We start from the raw sequence: 19735 nt of genomic DNA on the forward strand, positions 1-19735 counted from the left end.
CTCAGGCAAAGCCGGCGACGGCGTTCCGAGGTAACCAGCTTAGCCGGGGCGTGAGGTGCGGATATGAATACAGAGAAGTGCCAGGGTTAGGAAGACTGACCAGAGGCTGCCCCTGTGATCAGAACACAGCTAATTCCACGCTGAAGCTAATTGGAAAGGGGTCTCATGCAAAGTATGTGACTCGTTATTTGAATGAAAAATCTTCATTTTCTGACAACGGGGATTTAGCTGCACAGTACAACGTGCTGTCCTAAGCCAACAACCACGGCCCACATTTTCAGTTTGGCACGGGGCACTCTCACAAATTCCTGTAGGAATATGTGAATAACTATTCTCTGAGTATATTCAAGCAAGTTCTCTCGTTTTGCATACATTTGAATGATCCCATACATGGCCAGAACACACGCACTGTTGTACTGGGGTGGTGCAGGGCCAGCAAGTACATACACAATCAATTCGAGCACTGAAAATCCTACAGCCTTGCCACTTGGTGTTTTCATGGCTGGCTTGGGCAGAAAAATATCCAGGACCTTGAAGGTGACTATTCCGGAGTGTTTAGATCAGTTTTCTTTGTGTCTCTCTCTTGCTTTCTGTCGGTATTTTGGCAAATACATTAGCTGCTCAAATAGTACTGAAAATGCAAATATGTGGACTATTCTAAATAGTAGTAATAGTGGTCATAATAGTAGTAGTAGTAGCAATAATAATAATAATAATGATAATAATAAAGTGTCATACCAGCTTCTGCACTGAAAAACCTTCTGCTGAAAGCCCTGGTCAAATCTGCCCAGGGAGAAAGAAGAGATGGCTCTTCTCCTTGTCTCACCCCTGAGACAAACTCCTGCCCTCCATGTATTTGGTCCGGGTACGGTGTGTATAGGATGTGTCCCCGTTTGTAAAATCGGGCAGTCTCTCGTGGAAGTGGTGCTGCTCATTTATTCCTGACACCAGGACAGGCACGGGTTTGGGGGATGTATCTGCAGCTGGGGGGTCGTAGGAGGGTGAGAAGGCCCTGGATGGCTCTGCGTGGCTGCGTTTGTGGTGTCCCTCTGGAATGGCTCCAGCGGAGCCTGATTTTTGGGTGCCAAGTGTCTGGGCACCCTCGGAAGAAGCTGAAGGCATCTCAGGCTCTGTGTCTGGAAGCCTCCATGGAGGCTTGGACGGCCACCCGCAGCAGTTTCCCCCGGCAGACCTCGGTGACGGGGAACTCTCGTGTCTGCTCTCAGCAAGGAGAGGCAGGAAAACCCCGCGCTGCTGCCCATGAGATCTCGTCCCAGGGCGCAATTAACAGCCCAACTTTCACTTTCCGTGGGAAGGACTGGCTTATCAAGTGCCGACAAAGCAACCCGTAAATTGCTGTCACCTCTGTCCCTGTCCTGGAAAGAAAGATGATTTATGCTTCATGAAATGGAATTCAGGCGTTGCTTCACCACTGCATGACTCCAGTTTAAACTGGTAGAGGGCTGCTGATGCAAAACTGGACCAGTATTTGCTGGGGGTGAACCAGACCCTCGAAGGAAAAGGCTGAATTTGAGTATTTTGGACGAAGCGATAGAGCTGCCGTGCTACTCCTCAAACAATGTCCGCCAGGATGGGCCTGCTTCGGGATAAATGACGAATACTCCACGTTGGCGTAGTTATCAGGTTGTTTATTGCACGAGTAGATTTCTCCACCTCGGTGTGAGGATGTCTGGAAAAAGCCTGGATAATAATGTTTTGGGACTGGCACCCTTAGCAAGCGGCCGCCAATGGATGGGGCCAGCACAGACCAAACCCCCAACCCAAGCCCCCAGCATCACATTCCATCCTTCATTTCTCTGCCATCTTGCTGTGTTTTCTTATTTACTCTTCACTGTGCCCTATTGTGGGCGCGTATTTTCGCTTCCAAACTCGTGTCGCCGTTCCATGAACTTTTTCCCCCTCCTTTAGCTCGTTCCAGGCTGGAGTCCCCGCTGCCTGGTGTGGCAGCTGGGCGTTGCTTCCGAGGGGATTTCCTCCTGCGACTCCACCGGTCTTTTCATCTCTCCCTACACCGATCCCCTGCGTCCCTTTTCCAGAGTCCCACGTCAAATGATTTTTTATTTGCTCATATTTTGCTCGCGGTTTTACGAACACCCTTTGCAGCTCGGGCACTGCAGCTTGCTCCCACGAGCTCCGCACGTGTTTTTCCTGGGGATGTGGATTTTCTGGAACCGTTTGGCAGCGAGGGGGCTGGCTGCAGGGGGGAGAGGGGCTGCGCTGGGGGGGCTCCGATGCCAAACCCTGCTCGTCCACACCCGGCGCGGGAAGACATGGGAGCTGAGCGCTCCAAAGACACGTGGAACAGCGTTTTGAGACTGTGTTTACTTATATATTTCGCCTTGTTTGTAGAACTTATCTCTTCGTGCCCTGGGCGGACATGCGACGAGTGACCCCGTACCCTGCCTGCGCCCAGGAGCTGCGCTGGGGCAGGGGGAGGAGGGCGATGCTGGGGTCTGGGCTGCGGCCGGGTGAACTTTTGGCATAAATTTTAAAACAAACAGGTCGGAAACACCGAAGGGCTGAGCTCGCCCAGGCGCAGGCTGGGATGACGTGGGATGTTTCCGGCGTGGTGTGCTGGGCTGGGAGGCAGGGAGGCAGGGAGGCGGGGAGCCAGGGTGCAGGAGGTTTTCCCTCACGCTGAGCCCACCGGGAGGCCTTGAAATCCCCACGCAGCCCTGGTGCGGGGTTCGGCGGGCTGGCGTGGGGCCGTTTGCGGGCCCTTTCCCTGCCCCACAGAGGCGAGTGCCAGCCGCTGGCGCTCCCGGGGCAGAGGGGCTGCCGGCTCGGCAACGTTCACTGCAGCTCAAGGGCTCGATGCTCCAGGAGCACTCCACTACCAAAATGCTTATGTTACCTTTTTTTAAAAAAAAACCTGAACAACTTAAGTGCTGCTGCAGATTTGGGATGGTTTTTTCTTTATTTTTTTTTTTTTTTTATTTAATATGTCGGTGTCTCAGAGGCAGATCCTGACACGCCAACTGTGAGGGCGGCACCCGGCATTTTCCCTTCCCGATCTCGCCGGCAGCGTGCGGAGCTGCCCGTGGTGTTTCCTGCCGGCAGCGGAAGGCGGGTGGTGATGCCCCGGGTGATGCCCTCACACCCTGCCTGCAGCGGGCTCGGCACAGGCAGCGCTTCCCTGCCCTGCATTCGGCGCCCGGCTTCCCATACGGCACCAGCTGGGAAACTGGTGGCGGTCCCAGCCTTGCTCGCCGGTGTGGCCATGTTAGGGCACAACCTGCTGTCCCCCGGCAGCGTGGACCCCATCCCTGCCACCTCCGTGAGATCAGGAGCCCCTCGTGACGGGAGTGGCAGCTTGGTGTGCCCGGACACCACGTGTGGTCAGGTATTGTGCTGTATATAATGACATATACCTATAGACACTGAGTACCCAGTGTGTATGTACAACGCCTCTGTTCTGTTCTGACATATAATAGATAATATGTCCAATATATTAATAGTATATATATATATGAAAGTATACTCTATGTATCTGTATCTGTGCTGAGAATCACAGAATGGTTTGGGTTGGAAAGGACCGTACAGATTATTCAGTTCCATTCCCCCTGCCATGAGCAGGGACATCTTCCACCAGCCCAGGGTGCTCCAAGCCCCGTCCAGCCTGGCCTTGAGCACTGCCAGGGAGGGGGCAGCCACAGCTTCTCTGGGCAGCCTGGGCCAGGGCCTCATCATCCTTGGAATAAAGAATTTCTTACATCTAATCTACATCTCCCGCCTTTCAGTTTAAAGCCGCTACCCCTTGTCCTACTTGGCTGACCCCTGAGGAACTGTGTTGGTGTTGGTCTCTTCTCCCAAGTAACCAGGGATGGGACGAGAGGAAATGGCCTCAAGTTGCATCATGGGAGGATCAGATTGGATATTGGGAAAAATTTCTTTACTGAAAGAGTGGTCAGACATTGGAACAGGTTGCCCAGGGCAGTGGTGGGGTCACCATCCCTGGAGAGGTTCAAAAAACTTGTAGATCATAGAATCATAGAATGGTTTGGGTTGGAAGGGACCTTAAAGCTCATCTGGTTCCAATCCCCCTGCCATGAGCAGGGACATATTCCACCAGCCCAGGCTGCTCAGAGCTCCATCCAACCTGGCCTTGAGCCCTGCCAGGGAGGGGGCAGCCACAGCTTCTCTGGGCAGCCTGGGCCAGTGTTTCACCACCCTCACGGGGAAGACTTTCTTCCCAATATCTAATCTAAATCTGCTCTCTTTTAGTTTAGAGCCGTTCCCCCGTGTCCTATCACTGCACCCCCTTGTGAAAAGCCCCTCTCCATCCTTCCTGTCGGCCCCTCCAGGCACTGGCAGCTGCTCTAAGGTCACCCCGGAGCCTTCTCTTCTCCAGGCTGAACAGCCCCAGCTCCCTCAGCCTGTACTTGCAGGAGAGGTGCTCCAGCCCTCGGATCATCTCCGTGGCCTCCTCTGGCCCCGCTCCAACACCTCCATGTCCTTCTTATGTCGGGGGCTCCAGAGCTGGATGCAGGACTCCAGGTGATGTGGCACTCGGGGACATGGTTTAGCAGGCGTGGTGGTGATGGGCTGGTGGTTGGACGTGATGACCTTAGAGGTCTTCTCCAACCTTAACGATCCTGCGATTCTACGAATGGGCGTCCATGGGGACATCGCGCCACCGACTGCCCCTCTGAGTGCGACCCCCCAGCCGGTTCCTCACCGGTTCCTCACCCACCAGCGGTCCACCCCCCCCCCTCCAGTTTAGGGACCAGGGTGCCACGCGTGTCACGTGCTGTGCCCAGGCCCGCGCAGAGGCAGCGTGTGCGTGTAAGCGGGTCTCGGCGGGACTCGAACCGCGCGGACAGAGCCCGCGCTTCGCCGCAGCCGGCTCCGGGGGCGGGGCCCAGCCGGCAGGGGCGTGGCCTCGGGGCGGGGGCGTGGCTTCGGGCGGGAACACCTCCCCCGCTGCTCCGCGCGCGCGGGGTGGGCGGTGCTTCCCCTGCGGGCCCCGCCGCGCTTCTCCCGCCTCCCGCCGCGATGTCCCGCCGCGGGCTGGAGCCCGACAGGTGAGCGGGGACCGGGGGGACTGGGCGGACTGGGGGGCCGGCTGACCCCGCCGCGCATTGCGCTGACCCCGCCCGGCGCCTCCCGCCTCCCTCCCCGGCCACCCCCGCCCCTATTGTCCCCCTCCCTGCATCCTCCCGCCCCCCCCCAGCATCCTCCCCATCCCCTCCGCATCCTTCCCGCACCGACCCATCCCCCGCAGCCTCCTCTTTCCTCCCCCTTCCCCCTCCCCCCCCCCCCCCCCCCCATCTTGCCGGACCCCCAATGGGGCTCTCTGCCCCGCGCTGGCGCGGAGCCCACAGGGTTCCCCCCCCCCAATAAAAAAAGCTGCAGCAGTTTTGGGGCGCAGGGTTCAGCCTTGCACCTGCAGCGGGGGCTTCCCCCCCTGCCCCCCCTCATCGCCGGGACCCGCCCGCCATCCCCCCCCGCCCCGGGCAAACAAAAGCTCCGGGCCCGCCCTGCGCCTCCCGCCCCCCACCCGCAGCCGCCGTCGCCGCCCGGGGCACCCCGCTTTTGTTTGACGGGTGGGGGAGGGGCGAGGAGCGGCTCCGCGGTCGCTCGTTGCGGGCGGTTACCCCGCACACCCGATGCGGGGGGGGGGAGGGAGGTGGGGTTTTTCTCCCCCTCCTTCCCCCCCCGGAGCGTGTTTGTTAGCTGAGGAGGAGCAGGGGAGCGCAGCTGGGCGCGGGGGGGGCCCTGCTGCAGGCGAACCTGATCGACCGAGCGAGCCAGCGCTCGGTGCAAGGGCTGCAGGCACACGCTTGGCTCCGGCATCGTCCCTGGGGTGTATCCGGGCTTTGTCCAAATCCTGCAGATCCCAGCATGGTAGGGGCTGGCAGGGCCCTCTGTGGGTCACCCGGCCCAACCCCCTGCCCAAGCAGGGTCACCCAGAGCAGGCTGCACAGCACCGCGTCCAGGTGGGGCTGGAATATCTCCAGAGAAGGAGACTCCACAGCTTCCCTGGGCAGCCTGGGCCAGGACTCCGTCACCCTCAGAGGGAAGAAGTTCTTCCTCATGTTCAGCTGGAACTTCCTCTGCTTCAGTTTGTGCCCATTGCCCCTTGTCCTGTCGCTGGGCACCACTGGAAAGAGTCTGGCCCCGTCCTCCTGACACCCACCCTGCAGATATTTAGAGGCATTTCTAAGGTCCCCTCTCAGCCTTCTCTTCTCCAGGCTGAACAAGCCCAGCTCCCTCAGGCTCTCCTTGTAGGAGAGATACTCCAGTCCCCTCCTCATCCTCGTAGCCCTCTGCTGGACTCTATCCAGTAGCTCCTCGTCTTTCTTGAACTGGGGAGCCCAGAACTGGACACAGCACTGCAGATGGGGCCTCACCAGAGCAGAGCAGAGGAGCAGGAGAACCTCCCTCGACCTGCTAGCCACATTCCTCTTGATGCACCCCAGGATCCCATTGGCCTTCTTGGCAGCCGGGGCACGCTGCTGGCTCATGGTCACCTTGTCACCCACCAGGACACCCAGGTCCCTCTCCGCAGAGCTGCTCTCCAGCAGGTCCGCCCCAGCCTGTACTGGTGCCTGGGGTTGTTCCTCCCCAGGTGCAGGACCCTGCACTTGCCCTGGTTGAACTCCATCAGGTTCTTCTCTGTCCAACTCTCCAGCCTGTCCAGGTCTCATAGAATCATAGAATGGTTTGGGTTGGAAAGGACCTTGAATATCATCTGGTTCCAACCCCCCTGCCATGAGCAGGGACATCTTCCGCTAGACCAGGTTGCTCAGAGCTCCATGAATGAGCTGAATGGCATCACAGCCTGCCGCTGTATCCACCACTCCTCCCGGCTTTGTGTCATCGGCAAACTTGTTGTCATTATTTATTTCTTCTTAAGATACAATTTGAAAGCAGAAACCGCGCTGTGTGATTTCCCGTTCATACCCGCAGTGAAACCCTCGCCTGATCTGCCCTGCCTGTCTAACTGGCCGCAGCACCGTTTTCCCTGCCCTTGACCGACAAACATGTACAGCTCCAGGCTGCGTGGGAGCATCCCCGCCCCCACAGCTGGGATAAGCAGCCTGAGAAGTTCAAAATCGTCCTCCAGAGCTGAGCTTCTCCATCGCCGTCGTCCCTCAGCATCGCCGGGGCGGCACGGAAATCCCTCGCCTGCCCCCGAAGGGCGAGGGGATGGAGGGTCTTTCCCTGCCTGCGTGGCAGGGCGGAGGGGCCAGGATATTTGCTTGTGCCACCGAAGTGATGGAGAGCTAGATGTCACCTGCTGGTTTATGGCACCTGCGCCCAGGGTGATTCCCTTCCTCAGCAGCAGCTTTTATGGTGGTTATTCGGTGGACTCACAGAATCACAGGATGGTCGGGGTTGGAAGGGACCTCTGTGGGTCACCCAGCCCAACCCCCTGCCCAAGCAGGGTCACCCAGAGCAGGCTGCACAGCACCGCGTCCAGGCGGGACTGGAATATCTCCAGAGAAGGAGACTCCACAACCTCTCTGGGCAACCTGTTCCAGTGCTCCATGTTGTAGAGCTTTGTGGAGCTCCACGGGAAGGTTTCCAGACCTGATCTTTATCCCTAAATGACAGAGCGAATGGAGACCACAGGTTGGTCTGGATTTGCCACCGGCCACAGATGGTCTGTTGGAGTCACCTGCCCCGTCCGAGCCACCGCCTCCATCCTCGCGGCACACTTTGCTGAGGAAGATGGGTTGGATGGCTACCAAAACCGCGGGTATCTGGCACGCGGACACCAGGTGCTTTGTGAAAGCGGTCGGGGCCGAGGGCTTGGAACCATGTGCAGCAGAGCCAGGGGACCCTGGCACGGTGAGGGCGAGGGCCTGGGCCACGGGTGATGTTAGAGACAAGGTATTTTTCATCACCAACCCCCCATCCTACACTACCTCGTAACCTCCGGTTCCCTGCCCAGAGCCAGGGGGTGGGTGAATGCCCGCTCGCGTGGAAGCCCGGCGAAGGGCGGACGGATCTGCTGACGCCTTTCCCGTTTTGTCTTCCAGCGGCGCCGAGTCCCTCTCTTCAGATGAAAAAGGTACGGTAGTTTTGTAAAATACAGCGCGGCCAACGGCTTCGCTATGAGAAATGCCCATCCTTTGGGGTGGAAATGACAATTTTGTAACTGCTGTCTGCCAAAAACGCGGTGTAATGCCTGAGTTTAATGGAGAAGAGCTTTGATTTTTCGATACCAATCTTGTAAATTCATGTTCTTTTCCTATTTATTCCCTTCCTCTGACCTGCATAGTACAAAAACACCGAGAGAAGAGTTAGATCTGTTTCAAGCTTATATCCCCCGCCTGCTTTTCCCTTGCAGAGCTGGCGGCCGGCGGTGCGGAGGGAGCGGGCTCGCCCGAGGAGCACCCGGCGGGTGAGCACGCGCGGGGCCGAGGGCTTCCCTGGCGTGGGGTGGCATGGCCGGCCTTGCACCCCCCATTTCCCTGATAAAACCACAGCGCAGACGCTGCTGCAGCTCCTCAAGTCCCTTGCTTTGCGATCCTGGTTTCTCTTCAAGTCATGTTTGACAGAATAATTTATTAAAGCCGCGTATGGAGCATCACCATGAGTCCCGTCACTGGTGGGACGCACCGGCTCCCGCCGATGCTTCCCCCACCTCACGTGCACATCACAGAAAACTGTAATTTAGCTGGGTGGATTGGGACGTGCCACGGGTGAAGCTCCAGAGTGGTCCTGGGTTGTATAAAAGATTAAAATTAAACATCTTGAACATCACACATACCCTTCAGAAGGGCCTGGGTGACCCCGAAGTCTCCTCTGATGCTGGGAGTTGATGCTCTGTTGCTCCTCTCTGCCCAAGTGTTTTTTCTACTCGGTTGTATTATCTACCTTGCTGACCAACATGATGTATTTAAACTTCTGTTACCCCTGGCATTGCTTTATTTCATTCTGCCCGTGACTAACGGGGTGTCATTTTGTTAAGCAGAGGCCAGTTCCGAAAACAGCTCCGGCAGTAGCTCGGAAGAGGAATCAGGTGAGCGTCGCGTTGCTGTTGATGTATTTTCTCCCTTTTGAAAATCCACATTCAGTTTAAACCAGCTCTTTAATAATAATAGTCTCAGGGTATTGCAGAAGACTGAATTCAGCGATTGCGTGCTGAAAAGCAGAATAGTATTTTGCGAGCAAATGCTTTCCCAGCCGCTCGGTTTAGAGCAGAGCAGTAATAGGGGAGCCGCAGCGAACGTTGCTTCAGCCTCGTGGACACAATGCCCGCAGATGTTTTTACACCACGGTAGTTGTCCAAACACCGGGAGGCTATAAATCTGCGGAGAAGTTGGCAGGAGAAGTGGCAAAACAGGATGGACGGGAAAAGAATTAAAGGAAGCGTTCGCTGCTGATGAAGGGCCCGCGGGTTTGCGCTTACACGGGCTGCACCGCCGGCGGTTTATTCTGGTTTCACGCAAGATTGATAGTGTTTAGTTAAATAATTAGAAAGCTTTTTCTCATCAGATGCGGAGGAGTCGGATGGGAGAAGGTCGGGTGAGTGTGCTTTTATTTTGTTCCTTATATCGGCCTGGCGAGGGGTGAGGAGGCCAGCGCCGGTGAGGGATGCAGGAGGGGGGTGATGGCAGGGGGGTGACTTAGCGCTGGCCCAGCTGTCACCTCCTCCTTGTCGCTCGGTGAAAGGGCTTGCTAGAGAGCATCCCCAGGCTGTGCTGCCATCCAGCGAGACCTGGACAAGCTGGAGAGCTGGGCAGAGAGGAACCTGATGGAGTTCAACAAGGGCAAGGGCAGGGTCCTGCACCTGGGGAGGAACAACCCCAGGCACCAGTACAGGCTGGGGCGGACCTGCTGGAGAGCAGCTCTACAGAGAGGGACTGGGAGTGCTGGGAGATGACAGGGTGACCATGAGCCAGCAGTGTGCCCTGGCTGCCAAGAAGGCTGATGGGATCCTGGGGTGCATTAAGAGGAGTGTGGGCAGCAGGTCAAGGGAGGTTCTCCTCCCCCTCTGCTCTGCCCTCGGGAGGCCCCATCTGCAGTGCTGCGTCCAGTGCTGGGCTCCCCAGTTCAAGAAAGATGAGGAGCTACTGGATAGAGTCCAGCGGAGGGCTACGAGGATGAGGAGGGGACTGGAGCATCTCTCCTGTGAGGAGAGGCTGAGGGAGCTGGGCTTGTTCAGCCTGGAGAAGAGAAGGCTGAGAGGGGACCTTAGAAATGCCTCTAAATATCTGCAGGGTGGGTGTCAGGAGGATGGGGCCAGATTCTTTCCAGTGGTGCCCAGCGACAGGACGAGGGGCAATGGGCACAAACTGAAGCAGAGGAAGCTGCAGCTGAACACGAGGAAGAACTTCTTCCCTCTGAGGGTGACGGAGCCCTGGCCCAGGCTGCCCAGGGAGGCTGTGGAGTCTCCTTCTCTGGAGATACTCAAACCCTGCCTGGCTGTGGTCCTGGTGTTTCCCAGGCTGTTGGCTGCGGCGATACATTTTCTGCCTCTCCCGCATCTGCCTGCCTGGGGGGGTGTTGGTGTCCCGGGGTGACTTTGGGACAGCCCGGCTGGAGTCCCTGCTTGCGGGGAGGGGGTCGTTGGTGGCACGAGGAGCAGGAGCAGGGGGCAGCCCTTCCTCGCACCTTGCCGCAGCAGCTCTGCTGCTCGGCTGCTGCGAGACCCACCCTGAGGCCGAAAGCTCTCCTCCTCTCTGCTGTGCTTGCTGTTGCGCTGGGGGTTAGTGAGGAGGATTCAGGCACTTTTAAATCATTTTGGGGACAAATAACGCCGCAAATAGTGTGGTTACCTGCTCGTTGGGAAGCGCTCTTGCCAGCTCCCGTGCCGGGTGGTTGAACTTTCTACTTGGCATGATGAGACTCATCCCGGGGCTGAATCTTTTATTAACCCCTGTGAAAAATATTTGGTGTTTTGGGCAAGTTATGAGCGTTTTGACAGAAGTTGTGTCCTGGCGTTCGCCTTCATCCCTGCGCGGCGCGAAGCCTGCACACACAGGTGTGCGAGAACTTGGTCTTAGGAATGTTCTTCTCAACTATCTTTTAAAGTAAGCAAGTTAAACCTGCGGGTTGTTCCTGCTGAATATGGGAGCAGAAACCCACGGGAGGCCGAGGTATTGGCTGCAATTTTTTTTTTTTTTTTTTGTAGATGAAGAACAGGAGGCGAAGGAATCGCTGCCGCGCTGCAACGAATCAGGTAGTAATGGATCTCCAGAGGGCTGGGTTTTTTCCTGAGCGTTTAATTACTCTGCTTTTAATGAGCTGATTTTCCTGTTTTCTCACTAGGAGTGAGCTGTCTCCCACCCTGCGAGCACTGCAGAAATGAAAATGTAGGTTTATAAAAAGAAAAAAAACCCCCAAACCCGCCCACGTATTTTGCATGAGATAATTTGCAGATTGTAATTCTGCTCTCTCATCACCTTTTTAAACATGTGGTTTTTTTGAAATCTGTTTGTAGGACCATAAGGAGCAAGTGACCCCTAGGAGACTTGCTGGAGGACAACACGTGTATGGATTTTTTTAAAATATAGTGGCTATGTGTTTACATTGTTCTCATCAAGATACTTCTCTCTTCGGTTTAAGTGGGGAAAAAGGCTAATTTGCTGCACAAATACATTTGGAGTTATAATGGAAGATGCTCCCAAATCCTTAAAAATAAACAATTTAGAGCAGCTGCCAGTGCTGACTCCAGATGCTGGTCCAGGAAAGCTCTTAGGGCAGCTTCCAGCCTGCCTCGTCTTGCTGCAGTAATTAGCGTCAGGCACATTCTTACCTGCTTATTTTAGTCCGGACACACGTGAGGGGTCTTGCCCTGCTCCACAGGAACACTTGTCCTCCCCGTTTGTGCTGACCTGGCGTTTTCTGTTGGAAGTTGTTGTCCGCGTCTGGTGTTGGTGTTGTCCACGTCCAATGTTGGCTCAGACATCGATGGGAGCCGGGCTGAGCCCTTCGTGTAAAAGCAGCCGCCTCATTTGCGGGAAAAGTTATGCAAAATGTTCTTACAGCTATTTTGCATGTTCTGGCTGGGTCCTCCCAGCCGGTTTTTAACACTCCGGTGACAGTTTAAACATAAAGACTAGAGAAAAAACAATTTTTGTGGCTTCTGTGCTATTCAGATAAAGTGCTCTGCATGTGCGTGTTGGGAAGGGAGTTTGTTATCCCATGCAAACCACGTTCTTAGGGTATTTACTAGATGGTGGAAACTAAACTAACGAGGTCGCTCTCGCCCACGGCAGGGTGCAGCTGGACGCAGAGGGGACTTACCAGTGCAGCCTCACGGGCTTGATTTTTGAGGTAACGGGAGCCGTCAAGATCACGTACTCCCTCTTATCCTGGAGCAAATACGCCAGCCTCGTGGAAAAGCCGTGGATCGTGGGCGGCCCCCTCTTCGACGTGCGCTGCGACTCGGCCCCGGCTCTCACCTCCATCCAGTTCCCCCACTCCCTCTGCCTCGGCGGTGAGTGCGGGCGTGGGAGGCTGCTGGCTCCCCGGCGCGGGAGGTGCTGAGGCGGCCCCGTGTCCCCGCAGATCATGGCGCTGGCATGGCCTTCAAGGTTTTGCACGTCAAAGGCGAGGGCGCGGCCATCGAGCCCTCCGCCGACTACTCGGCCTCGCACGTGAAGTGGCTGGTGAGCTCGCTCTCGCCGGTGGGACCGCTCATCCAGAGCCCGGAGCCGGTGCAGTACCACGGCGCTGTCATCCTCTACAAAGTCGTCGATGAGCATCCCTCCTTATCCTTCCGGGTCTACGTGGCTACAAACAACGACTCCTTTATAAAGGTACGGCTCGTGCCGGGGAGAAATGCCGGCGGGGTGGGTCGTGGGGATGCTGTGTCGAGGATGGGGTACGGCGAAGAGATGCTCTTGCCTCACCCCAGTGGTTGCACGCAAAGCCATATATCTATATCTGTCTCCATAATAAGACTTCCATACTGCAAAGAATGCCAAGTTAGGGTATGATATTGAAGTATGATATTGAAGTATGACATTGAAGTCAGGGTATGATACTGAAGTCATCATATGGGCCAACATGCCCGCTCGCAAGCTGCTGTGGAGAAGAAACTCGTTTGCCAGCAGAATCCACAGAGCTCGGGATTTGTGCCTGAAAGACACAGGCAAATCCTGGGTCCTGCACCTGGGGAGGAACAACGCCAGACACCAGTACAGGCTTGGGGTGGACCTGCTGGAGAGCAGCTCTGCGGAGAGGGCCTGGGAGTGCTGAGGGACGACAAAGTGACCATGAGCCAGCAGTGTGCCCTGGCTGCCAAGAAGGCCAATGGGATCCTGGGGTGCATTAGGAGGAGCATGGCCAGCAGGTCGAGGGAGGTTCTCCTTCCCCTCTACACTGCCCTAGTGAGGCCCCATCTGCAGTGCTGTGTCCAGTGCTGGGCTCCCCAGTTCAAGAAAGATGAGGAGCTACTGGAGAGAGTCCAGTGGAAGGCTACGAGGATGAGGAGGGGACTGGAGCATCTCTCCTGTGAGGAGAGGCTGAGGGAGCTGGGCTTGTTCAGCCTGAAGAAGAGAAGGCTGAGAGGGGACCTAATATATACTTACAAATATCTGCAGGGTGGGTGTCAGGAGGACAGGGCCAGACTCTTTGCAGTGGTGCCCAGCGACAGGACAAGGGGCAATGGATACAAACTGAAGCAGAGGAAGCTCCAGCTGAACACGAGGAAGAACTTCTTCCCTCTGAGGGTGACGGAGCCCTGGCCCAGGCTGCCCAGGGAGGTTGTGGAGTCTCCTTCTCTGGAGATATTCCAGCCCCGCCTGGACGCGGTGCTGTGCAGCCTGCTCTGGGTGACCCTGCTTGGGCAGGGGGTTGGGCTGGGTGACCCACAGAGGGCCCTGCCAACCCCTGCCATGCTGGGATTCTGTGTGATTCTGTGATTTCACCCATGCAGCACGAGAGCTGAGGAGGTGCGGTTGACGTTTTGGGCGCGCGGTGTTTGCGCGCAGCTTGCTGTAGAGTTTGCCGCTTGGAACACATCGCGGCTGTTTCGTAGAGCTGGCGGTAGAGAAAAGCCCAAGGAGCGACACGAACGCAGGTTTTAAATGTGAATTCCTTTACCTTTAAATCGTATTTTTAAATTGCAGGATATCTCGAGAGCCGTCAAACATTCAAATAAGAAATTCATTAAGATTGACAAGCCCCCTGTGTGCCAAAAGTTACTTCAGAAAGGAAAGAGGTACAGATTAATATGTGAGCCAGAAGCTGAAATAACTCCAGAGGTGAGTCCCTTGCTCAGCCCTCCTTTTGTGCATTGCAGCTCCATTAGAAACGTGGTACAGAATGGGTTTTTCTGCCTGTTCCTGCACTGGCATGAAGGGCATTTTTCACATTCGTTTGCAATCACTGCAGCAAGCATTTGCCTCTTAGAGTCCTAAAATTTTGGGGTGAAATCCTGACGCTAAAGCCAACAGGAAAACTCTGGGGAGATTGGAGTTGGGCTCAGATCTGTGCCAACAGCCAAATACCTCCTATTTAGTTTACGTTGGGATAAATACTGATTTTTAACATCTTTCCATTGCATAGGAAATTGAGTTTGTTGATGGATCTCTCTTGAAACTGAAAAGCTACATCGAGGTCTATTTGGAGAAACCCGACGACTTCACCTTGTCTTTGGTGGAGCTGGAGTCTGACGCGACCGTGTGGAAGGCAAAACTGAGAGAGAGTGAGTCCGGGGTGGTCCCGTGGCCGCTTGCCTGGTTTTCCTGCTGGAAAGGCTCAGCCCTTAAACACAGCCTGATCCCTGCTGTGGAAGTGGCGAGGTTTGGAGATGAAGGGGTAAGAGGCGAAGAGGAGAGCTCTGGGCGGTCACGGAGCGGGCGTTGCAGTAATCTGCAGAATCCCTCATGAGCGAGCAGGCGAAGGCTTCGGGGCGGCGGGCTGGGCGGGAGGATGCCCTGGTTCGGTTTTGCTCGCTGGGGATAGCGTGCAATCTCGACGGTGGTTTAGAGATGGCGTGCTGCTCCCCTTTTTGGAGAAAAGGGGGAAAAATCATCGCTTTGGGTGATATCTTGGCTCAGCAGCCAGAATCCACCCAGCAGCTTGGTTTTGTGCACGAGAACGGTTGGATGTGGGGCACAGCAGTGGGAATTCACAGAATCCCAGCATGGTCGGGGTTGGCAGGGCCCTCTGTGGGTCACCCAGTCCAACCCCCTGCCGAAGCAGGGTCACCCAGAGCAGGCTGCAGAGGACCTTGTCCAGGCGCGTCTTGAGTATCTCCAGATTCCTACCTCACCTTTTGTTTCCTCTGACAACCGTTTGCCAGGTGACTGGATACATTACGATCAGAACAAGAACGAGCAGAAGAGAAGCACAGCCAGTAAGTCCGAAGGGAAGTCGGGGTACCTCGCTTGCTGTTGTAGCTCAAGCGGCACGGAAGAAGTAACATCACCTCTTGCTTCTTAGGTGTCAAAAAGCGGAAGACAGCCCTCAGCATTTTGGAAGAAGACGAGCTCTGTAGCAAAAAGCAGAAGACTGGCAATGCTGCAGGTATCACAGAATCACAGAATGTTCGGGGTTGGAAGGGACCTCTGGGGGTCATCTAGTCCAACCCTCCTACCAAAGCAGGGTCACTTCTGTGTCATTTCAAGTAGCAGCTTTGGGGTGGGGTTTTTTTTTTGTACCCTGTGAATTGAACCTGAGCTCACTTTTTTAAAGACTGCCACAAATCTGTGTACAAAATACAGGAGGAGAAGGCATTGCTTGTGTAGGTGCAGAATTTGTGCCTGCATTTGTGTGCTTTGGTACACCGTCATTCATTCAGTAAGTAGATGGGGAGAAGCAGCTAGGAAACTTGCTTTATAAGGGTGAGCTAAAATGGTCTTGTCTTCTAAGACTGGGCTTTGTCTGTTGTCTTCTGGGTCTCTTGTCTTCTGGGTCTCTTGTCTTCTGGGTCTCTTGTCTTCTAAGACTGGGCTTAGAAGGCTTGGTCTTCTAGGACTGGCTGGCTTTGAAAGAGGTTTCCAGTACATGTCTCAGATTGTGCATCTTGGGATAGCTCCAGAGCCAGAACAGGCTGAGTTTTTCTGAAAAAAAAACCAGCTCCCGTTTATTGTTGACATGTGATGTCCTGATGGGCAAAAATGCTTGGTGCCTGGGAGCTCCCACCCAGAAACTACTCATTTACTAACAGTTACTTGGAAAAAATACAAAAGAAATAATGTTAGTTCAATAAATAATGAAAAAAAAAATAAGAAAAAGAAAAAAAGAAGGCAAAAGTAGCAGTGTAGGTGTTTATTTACAAGTGCGTGTAGCCACCAGAGGGAGAGGTTCCATCCCTCAAAACCTCCGTTCCACGTGTGAGTGGTGACACTGAGGAGGAAGGCGGCTCAGTCCGTGTGACTTCTGCGCCGTTTAATTAAAGGGAAGACAAGCATCACCTTTCTGGAGCAGCTGGGGGTTTCGACAACAGCAGGCGTCTGAACTTGCCGGGAGGTAGCGAGTACTCAGCGTGGCCTTAACGTTGTACAACCCCAGATCTCTGAGTGCTTGGTAACCTAACGTGCTGAGGGAGGTGCTGCTGCTGGATGAACAGCTGCTCCTAAATGGGGAAAAAAACCCTTTGCAGCAGCCAGCATGCAGTCAGACGTTGTCGTCTTCATGATCTGGGCTTCTCAGCCCTGTGGGGTCTTTTCTCCAACGCCTGGCCCTGACCTTGCTGGATAATCTGAATTACAAGATCACCTTGGTTGTATGTCCCTGGCCGTGCACAGAACTGGTAGTGCCATTTAGTTACAAGCTTAATGAGAAGTGTAATATGAAATCGGATTTTTGTTTTATGTCTTTTCAGATGGAACTAAAACAAAAAAATTGACTGATCAGCAGCTGATGGTGATCGCAAAGTTGTTTGATAGGCAGTGGCGAGAAATTGCCATCGAGTGTCTTCAGATGGAAATGAAAGACATTGAGCAGATTCAGGCAATGGAGAATGAAGTTAATATACAAAAATTTCTGGTGTTAAGCAAGTGGAGAGACAGAGAGCAAAGCAACGGAACCGCGGAAGCTCTGTACGTGAGTCTTCATGAGAAGGCGTCCTATGAGATACTGCAAGCCCTAGAAGGTATCGCCTTCCCCTTATATTTATTTAATGACATCAGTACGTTTCGGATATATTTTGAGAATTCGCATCAGAGAGTTTACCAGATACCCAGTACATGTTTTACTACGTAGATCAAAAATATTTCCCATCTGACATAGCAGTGACTTTCTTTCTTGTGGCATTTTCCTACTTCCCTTCAGAAACTGATAGAAAATGAATAGTATTTTTGCACTGACTGTGATGAGAGTACTCTCGGCATAACCTAGCTGTCACGGCCAGACCGGGCAGCGTTACATACCCGAACCGATCCTTGGTTTTCTCAGGAAGTCCAAAGAGGAGATGTTTGGGTCTTTCCTCTTATGTATTTTAGGAACGGTTAATTAAAGCCTTCCCCCAATGGATGACTTAGCGATTCACAGAATCACAGAATGGTGGGGGTTGGAAGGGACCTCTGTGGGTCACCCAGCCCAACCCCCTGCCCAAGCAGGGTCACCCAGAGCAGGCTGCACAGCACCGCGTCCAGGCGGGTCTGGAATATCTCCAGAGAAGGAGACTCCACAGCCTCCCTGGGCAGCCTGGGCCAGGGCTCTGTCACCCTCAGAGGGAAGAAGTTCTTCCTCATGTTCAGCTGGAACTTCCTCTGCTTCAGTTTGTGCCCGTTGCCCCTCGTCCTGTCGCTGGGCACCACTGGAAGGAGTCTGGCCCCATCCTCCTGACACCCACCCTGCAGATATTTAGAGGCATTTCTAAGGTCCCCTCTCAGCCTTCTCTTCTCCAGGCTGAACAAGCCCAGCTCCCTCAGCCTTTCCTCGTAGGAGAGATGCTCCAGTCCCCTCCTCCTCCTCGTAGCCCTCCACTGGACTCTCTCCCGTAGCTCCTCATCTTTCTTGAATTGGGGAGCCCAGAACTGGACACAGGACTCCAGATGGGGCCTCCCGAGGGCAGAGCAGAGGGGGAGGAGAACCTCCCTCGCCCTGCTGCCCACACTCCTCTTAATGCACCCCAGGATCCCATCAGCCTTCTGGGCAGCCAGGGCACACTGCTGGCTCATGGTCAACCTGTCGTCCACCAGGACACCCACGTCCCTCTCCGCAGAGCTGCTGTCCAGCAGGTCCACCCCAGCCTGTACTGGTGCCTGGGGTTGTTCCTCCCCAGGTGCAGGACCCAGGATTTGGTCCTGCAGACCCCTGTGTATGTATGTATTTCCTTACAAGCCACGAGGAATCTTTCTCAAAAACTAAATATCTGATTTTTTTTTTTTTGGAAACAGGCAAAGCTTTGCTCTGTCTTAACCCTCCCTAAAAGCAGCCCAGCTTCCAAGGGTGCTGCTCCTGCTCCCTCAGTCGTCTGACCCTCACCAGCCTGGCTGTGCCGTCACCTTGGCCTGTCTTGTAGGCTTTTAATACATTTAGAATATCGCAATAGCTTTTAATACATTTAGAATATCGCAATAGCTTCAGATAATCTGTGTTCATGTTCCTTTCCTCAGGTTTCTCGGCTCGGTGCTGAGCTGGTGCAGCTGCAGCTGGGAGGAGCGTGGTGGGAGCTTCCCCGGTCAGCCGTTCTGCTTCGGCCGCGTCCCGGGGGTCTTGCTGGGATTCGGGAGGGAAGATGCAGGGCATCATCTGTGGAAAGTTGAGGCGGGACCTTGGCAAGAAATGTGAATGAAATTTTGCGCGGGTATAAGGACACATAAGACTTTTGGGAGCGATGAGTCAGGCGGTGGATCCCGGTGTCGCGGCCGGGAGTGCCAGGCTTCACGTACGGGGAAACCCGGCGCTGCCGCCCAGCTTCGCCGCATTGGAGCCGGTCCTAAAAGACACAAACACTGGAAGGAAACCAGTTTACCTAGTTCAGGTATCCAGACACCTTTTTATTTACATCAGGGAAACACAGGGAGAAAAGTTATGCGGAAACTTTTGTCCCCTTCAAAAAAAAAAATATTGAACTGCCAGAATCATGAGGTACATTGTATTTCTCACAGACGCCCAAGATCAGGGAAGAATAATCCTAAACCTGCAGATAAATTCCTTCGCCTAATCACTGTATATATACGTAATTGCTGTATATACTCGTGTGCGTTCAGTCCTTGTTAAGCTGTGGTTCTGTTTCTGAAAAACCCGAGGGCTGGTTTCACGGCAGCACCACTATGAACTCCAGGCAGCTTTGAATTTTCCCTGGGAATTTCTTTTTCACTCTTTTCTGTATCATCTGCCTCAATTTTTATGAGATAGATAGTTTTTTTTATGTAGTATAATTTTTTTTTTGTATTATAAACTTTTTATACTTTTTTTTTTTTACTTGATTAATTTTGACTTGAATAGAATTAGGTGCTCAAACTAAAAGGGGTGAAGCCGAAATCTCTGCAGAGGCTGTTACTGTCGGCAATGCACGTCCTATGGAATCGGAAAAGATTTGGTAAGGATGCTCTTTGCAGAAGAGAGCGGCGATCGATACAGGAGATCGTCTTGTTTTTAAAGAAGACACGGGATTCTTTCGATCATCTTCCTCCGCGTATGTTTATGAAAGAAAAAGCATACTTTTAAAATATAAGGATTAAAAAGGAAACATTTACACTATTTATGGGTGATTTTTGATTTTTTTTTTTTTTAATTTAGCTGTTGGGTGAAATGTTGCAAGGTCGTTGTATGTGGTGGGGCAGCTTTCCAACCCTTGATGCTCCACCGCAGGGGTGGCCGAGGAGAAGGGCTGTGCTGGTGCTCAGGACCT

At 54.1% G+C, this 19735-nt stretch overlaps 1 protein-coding gene across 2 annotated transcripts; it reads left to right on the forward strand.

Annotated features, from left to right (window-relative positions):
- Positions 1 to 4970: 4970 nt before the first annotated feature.
- On the forward strand, positions 4971 to 19564 carry CARD8 (caspase recruitment domain family member 8). Of its 2 annotated transcripts, XM_075417392.1 has the most exons (16): positions 4971 to 5045; positions 8010 to 8041; positions 8321 to 8374; positions 8948 to 8995; positions 9472 to 9501; positions 11111 to 11158; positions 11248 to 11291; positions 11420 to 11469; positions 12198 to 12418; positions 12490 to 12740; positions 14055 to 14189; positions 14494 to 14632; positions 15233 to 15286; positions 15373 to 15456; positions 16757 to 17026; positions 18495 to 19564. In XM_075417392.1, the coding sequence occupies exons 1-16, from the start codon at positions 5017 to 5019 to the stop codon at positions 18512 to 18514; spliced, it is 1509 nt and encodes a 502-aa protein (XP_075273507.1). In that variant the 5' UTR covers positions 4971 to 5016; the 3' UTR covers positions 18515 to 19564. The 2 variants fall into 2 exon arrangements, with proteins under 2 accessions (XP_075273507.1, XP_075273508.1); XM_075417393.1 differs by lacking the exon at positions 9472 to 9501.
- The last annotated feature ends 171 nt before the right edge of the window (positions 19565 to 19735 follow it).

The sequence above is a fragment of the Opisthocomus hoazin genome, chromosome 4, assembly GCF_030867145.1.
Source record: "Opisthocomus hoazin isolate bOpiHoa1 chromosome 4, bOpiHoa1.hap1, whole genome shotgun sequence".
NCBI classification, from domain to species: domain Eukaryota; kingdom Metazoa; phylum Chordata; class Aves; order Opisthocomiformes; family Opisthocomidae; genus Opisthocomus; species Opisthocomus hoazin.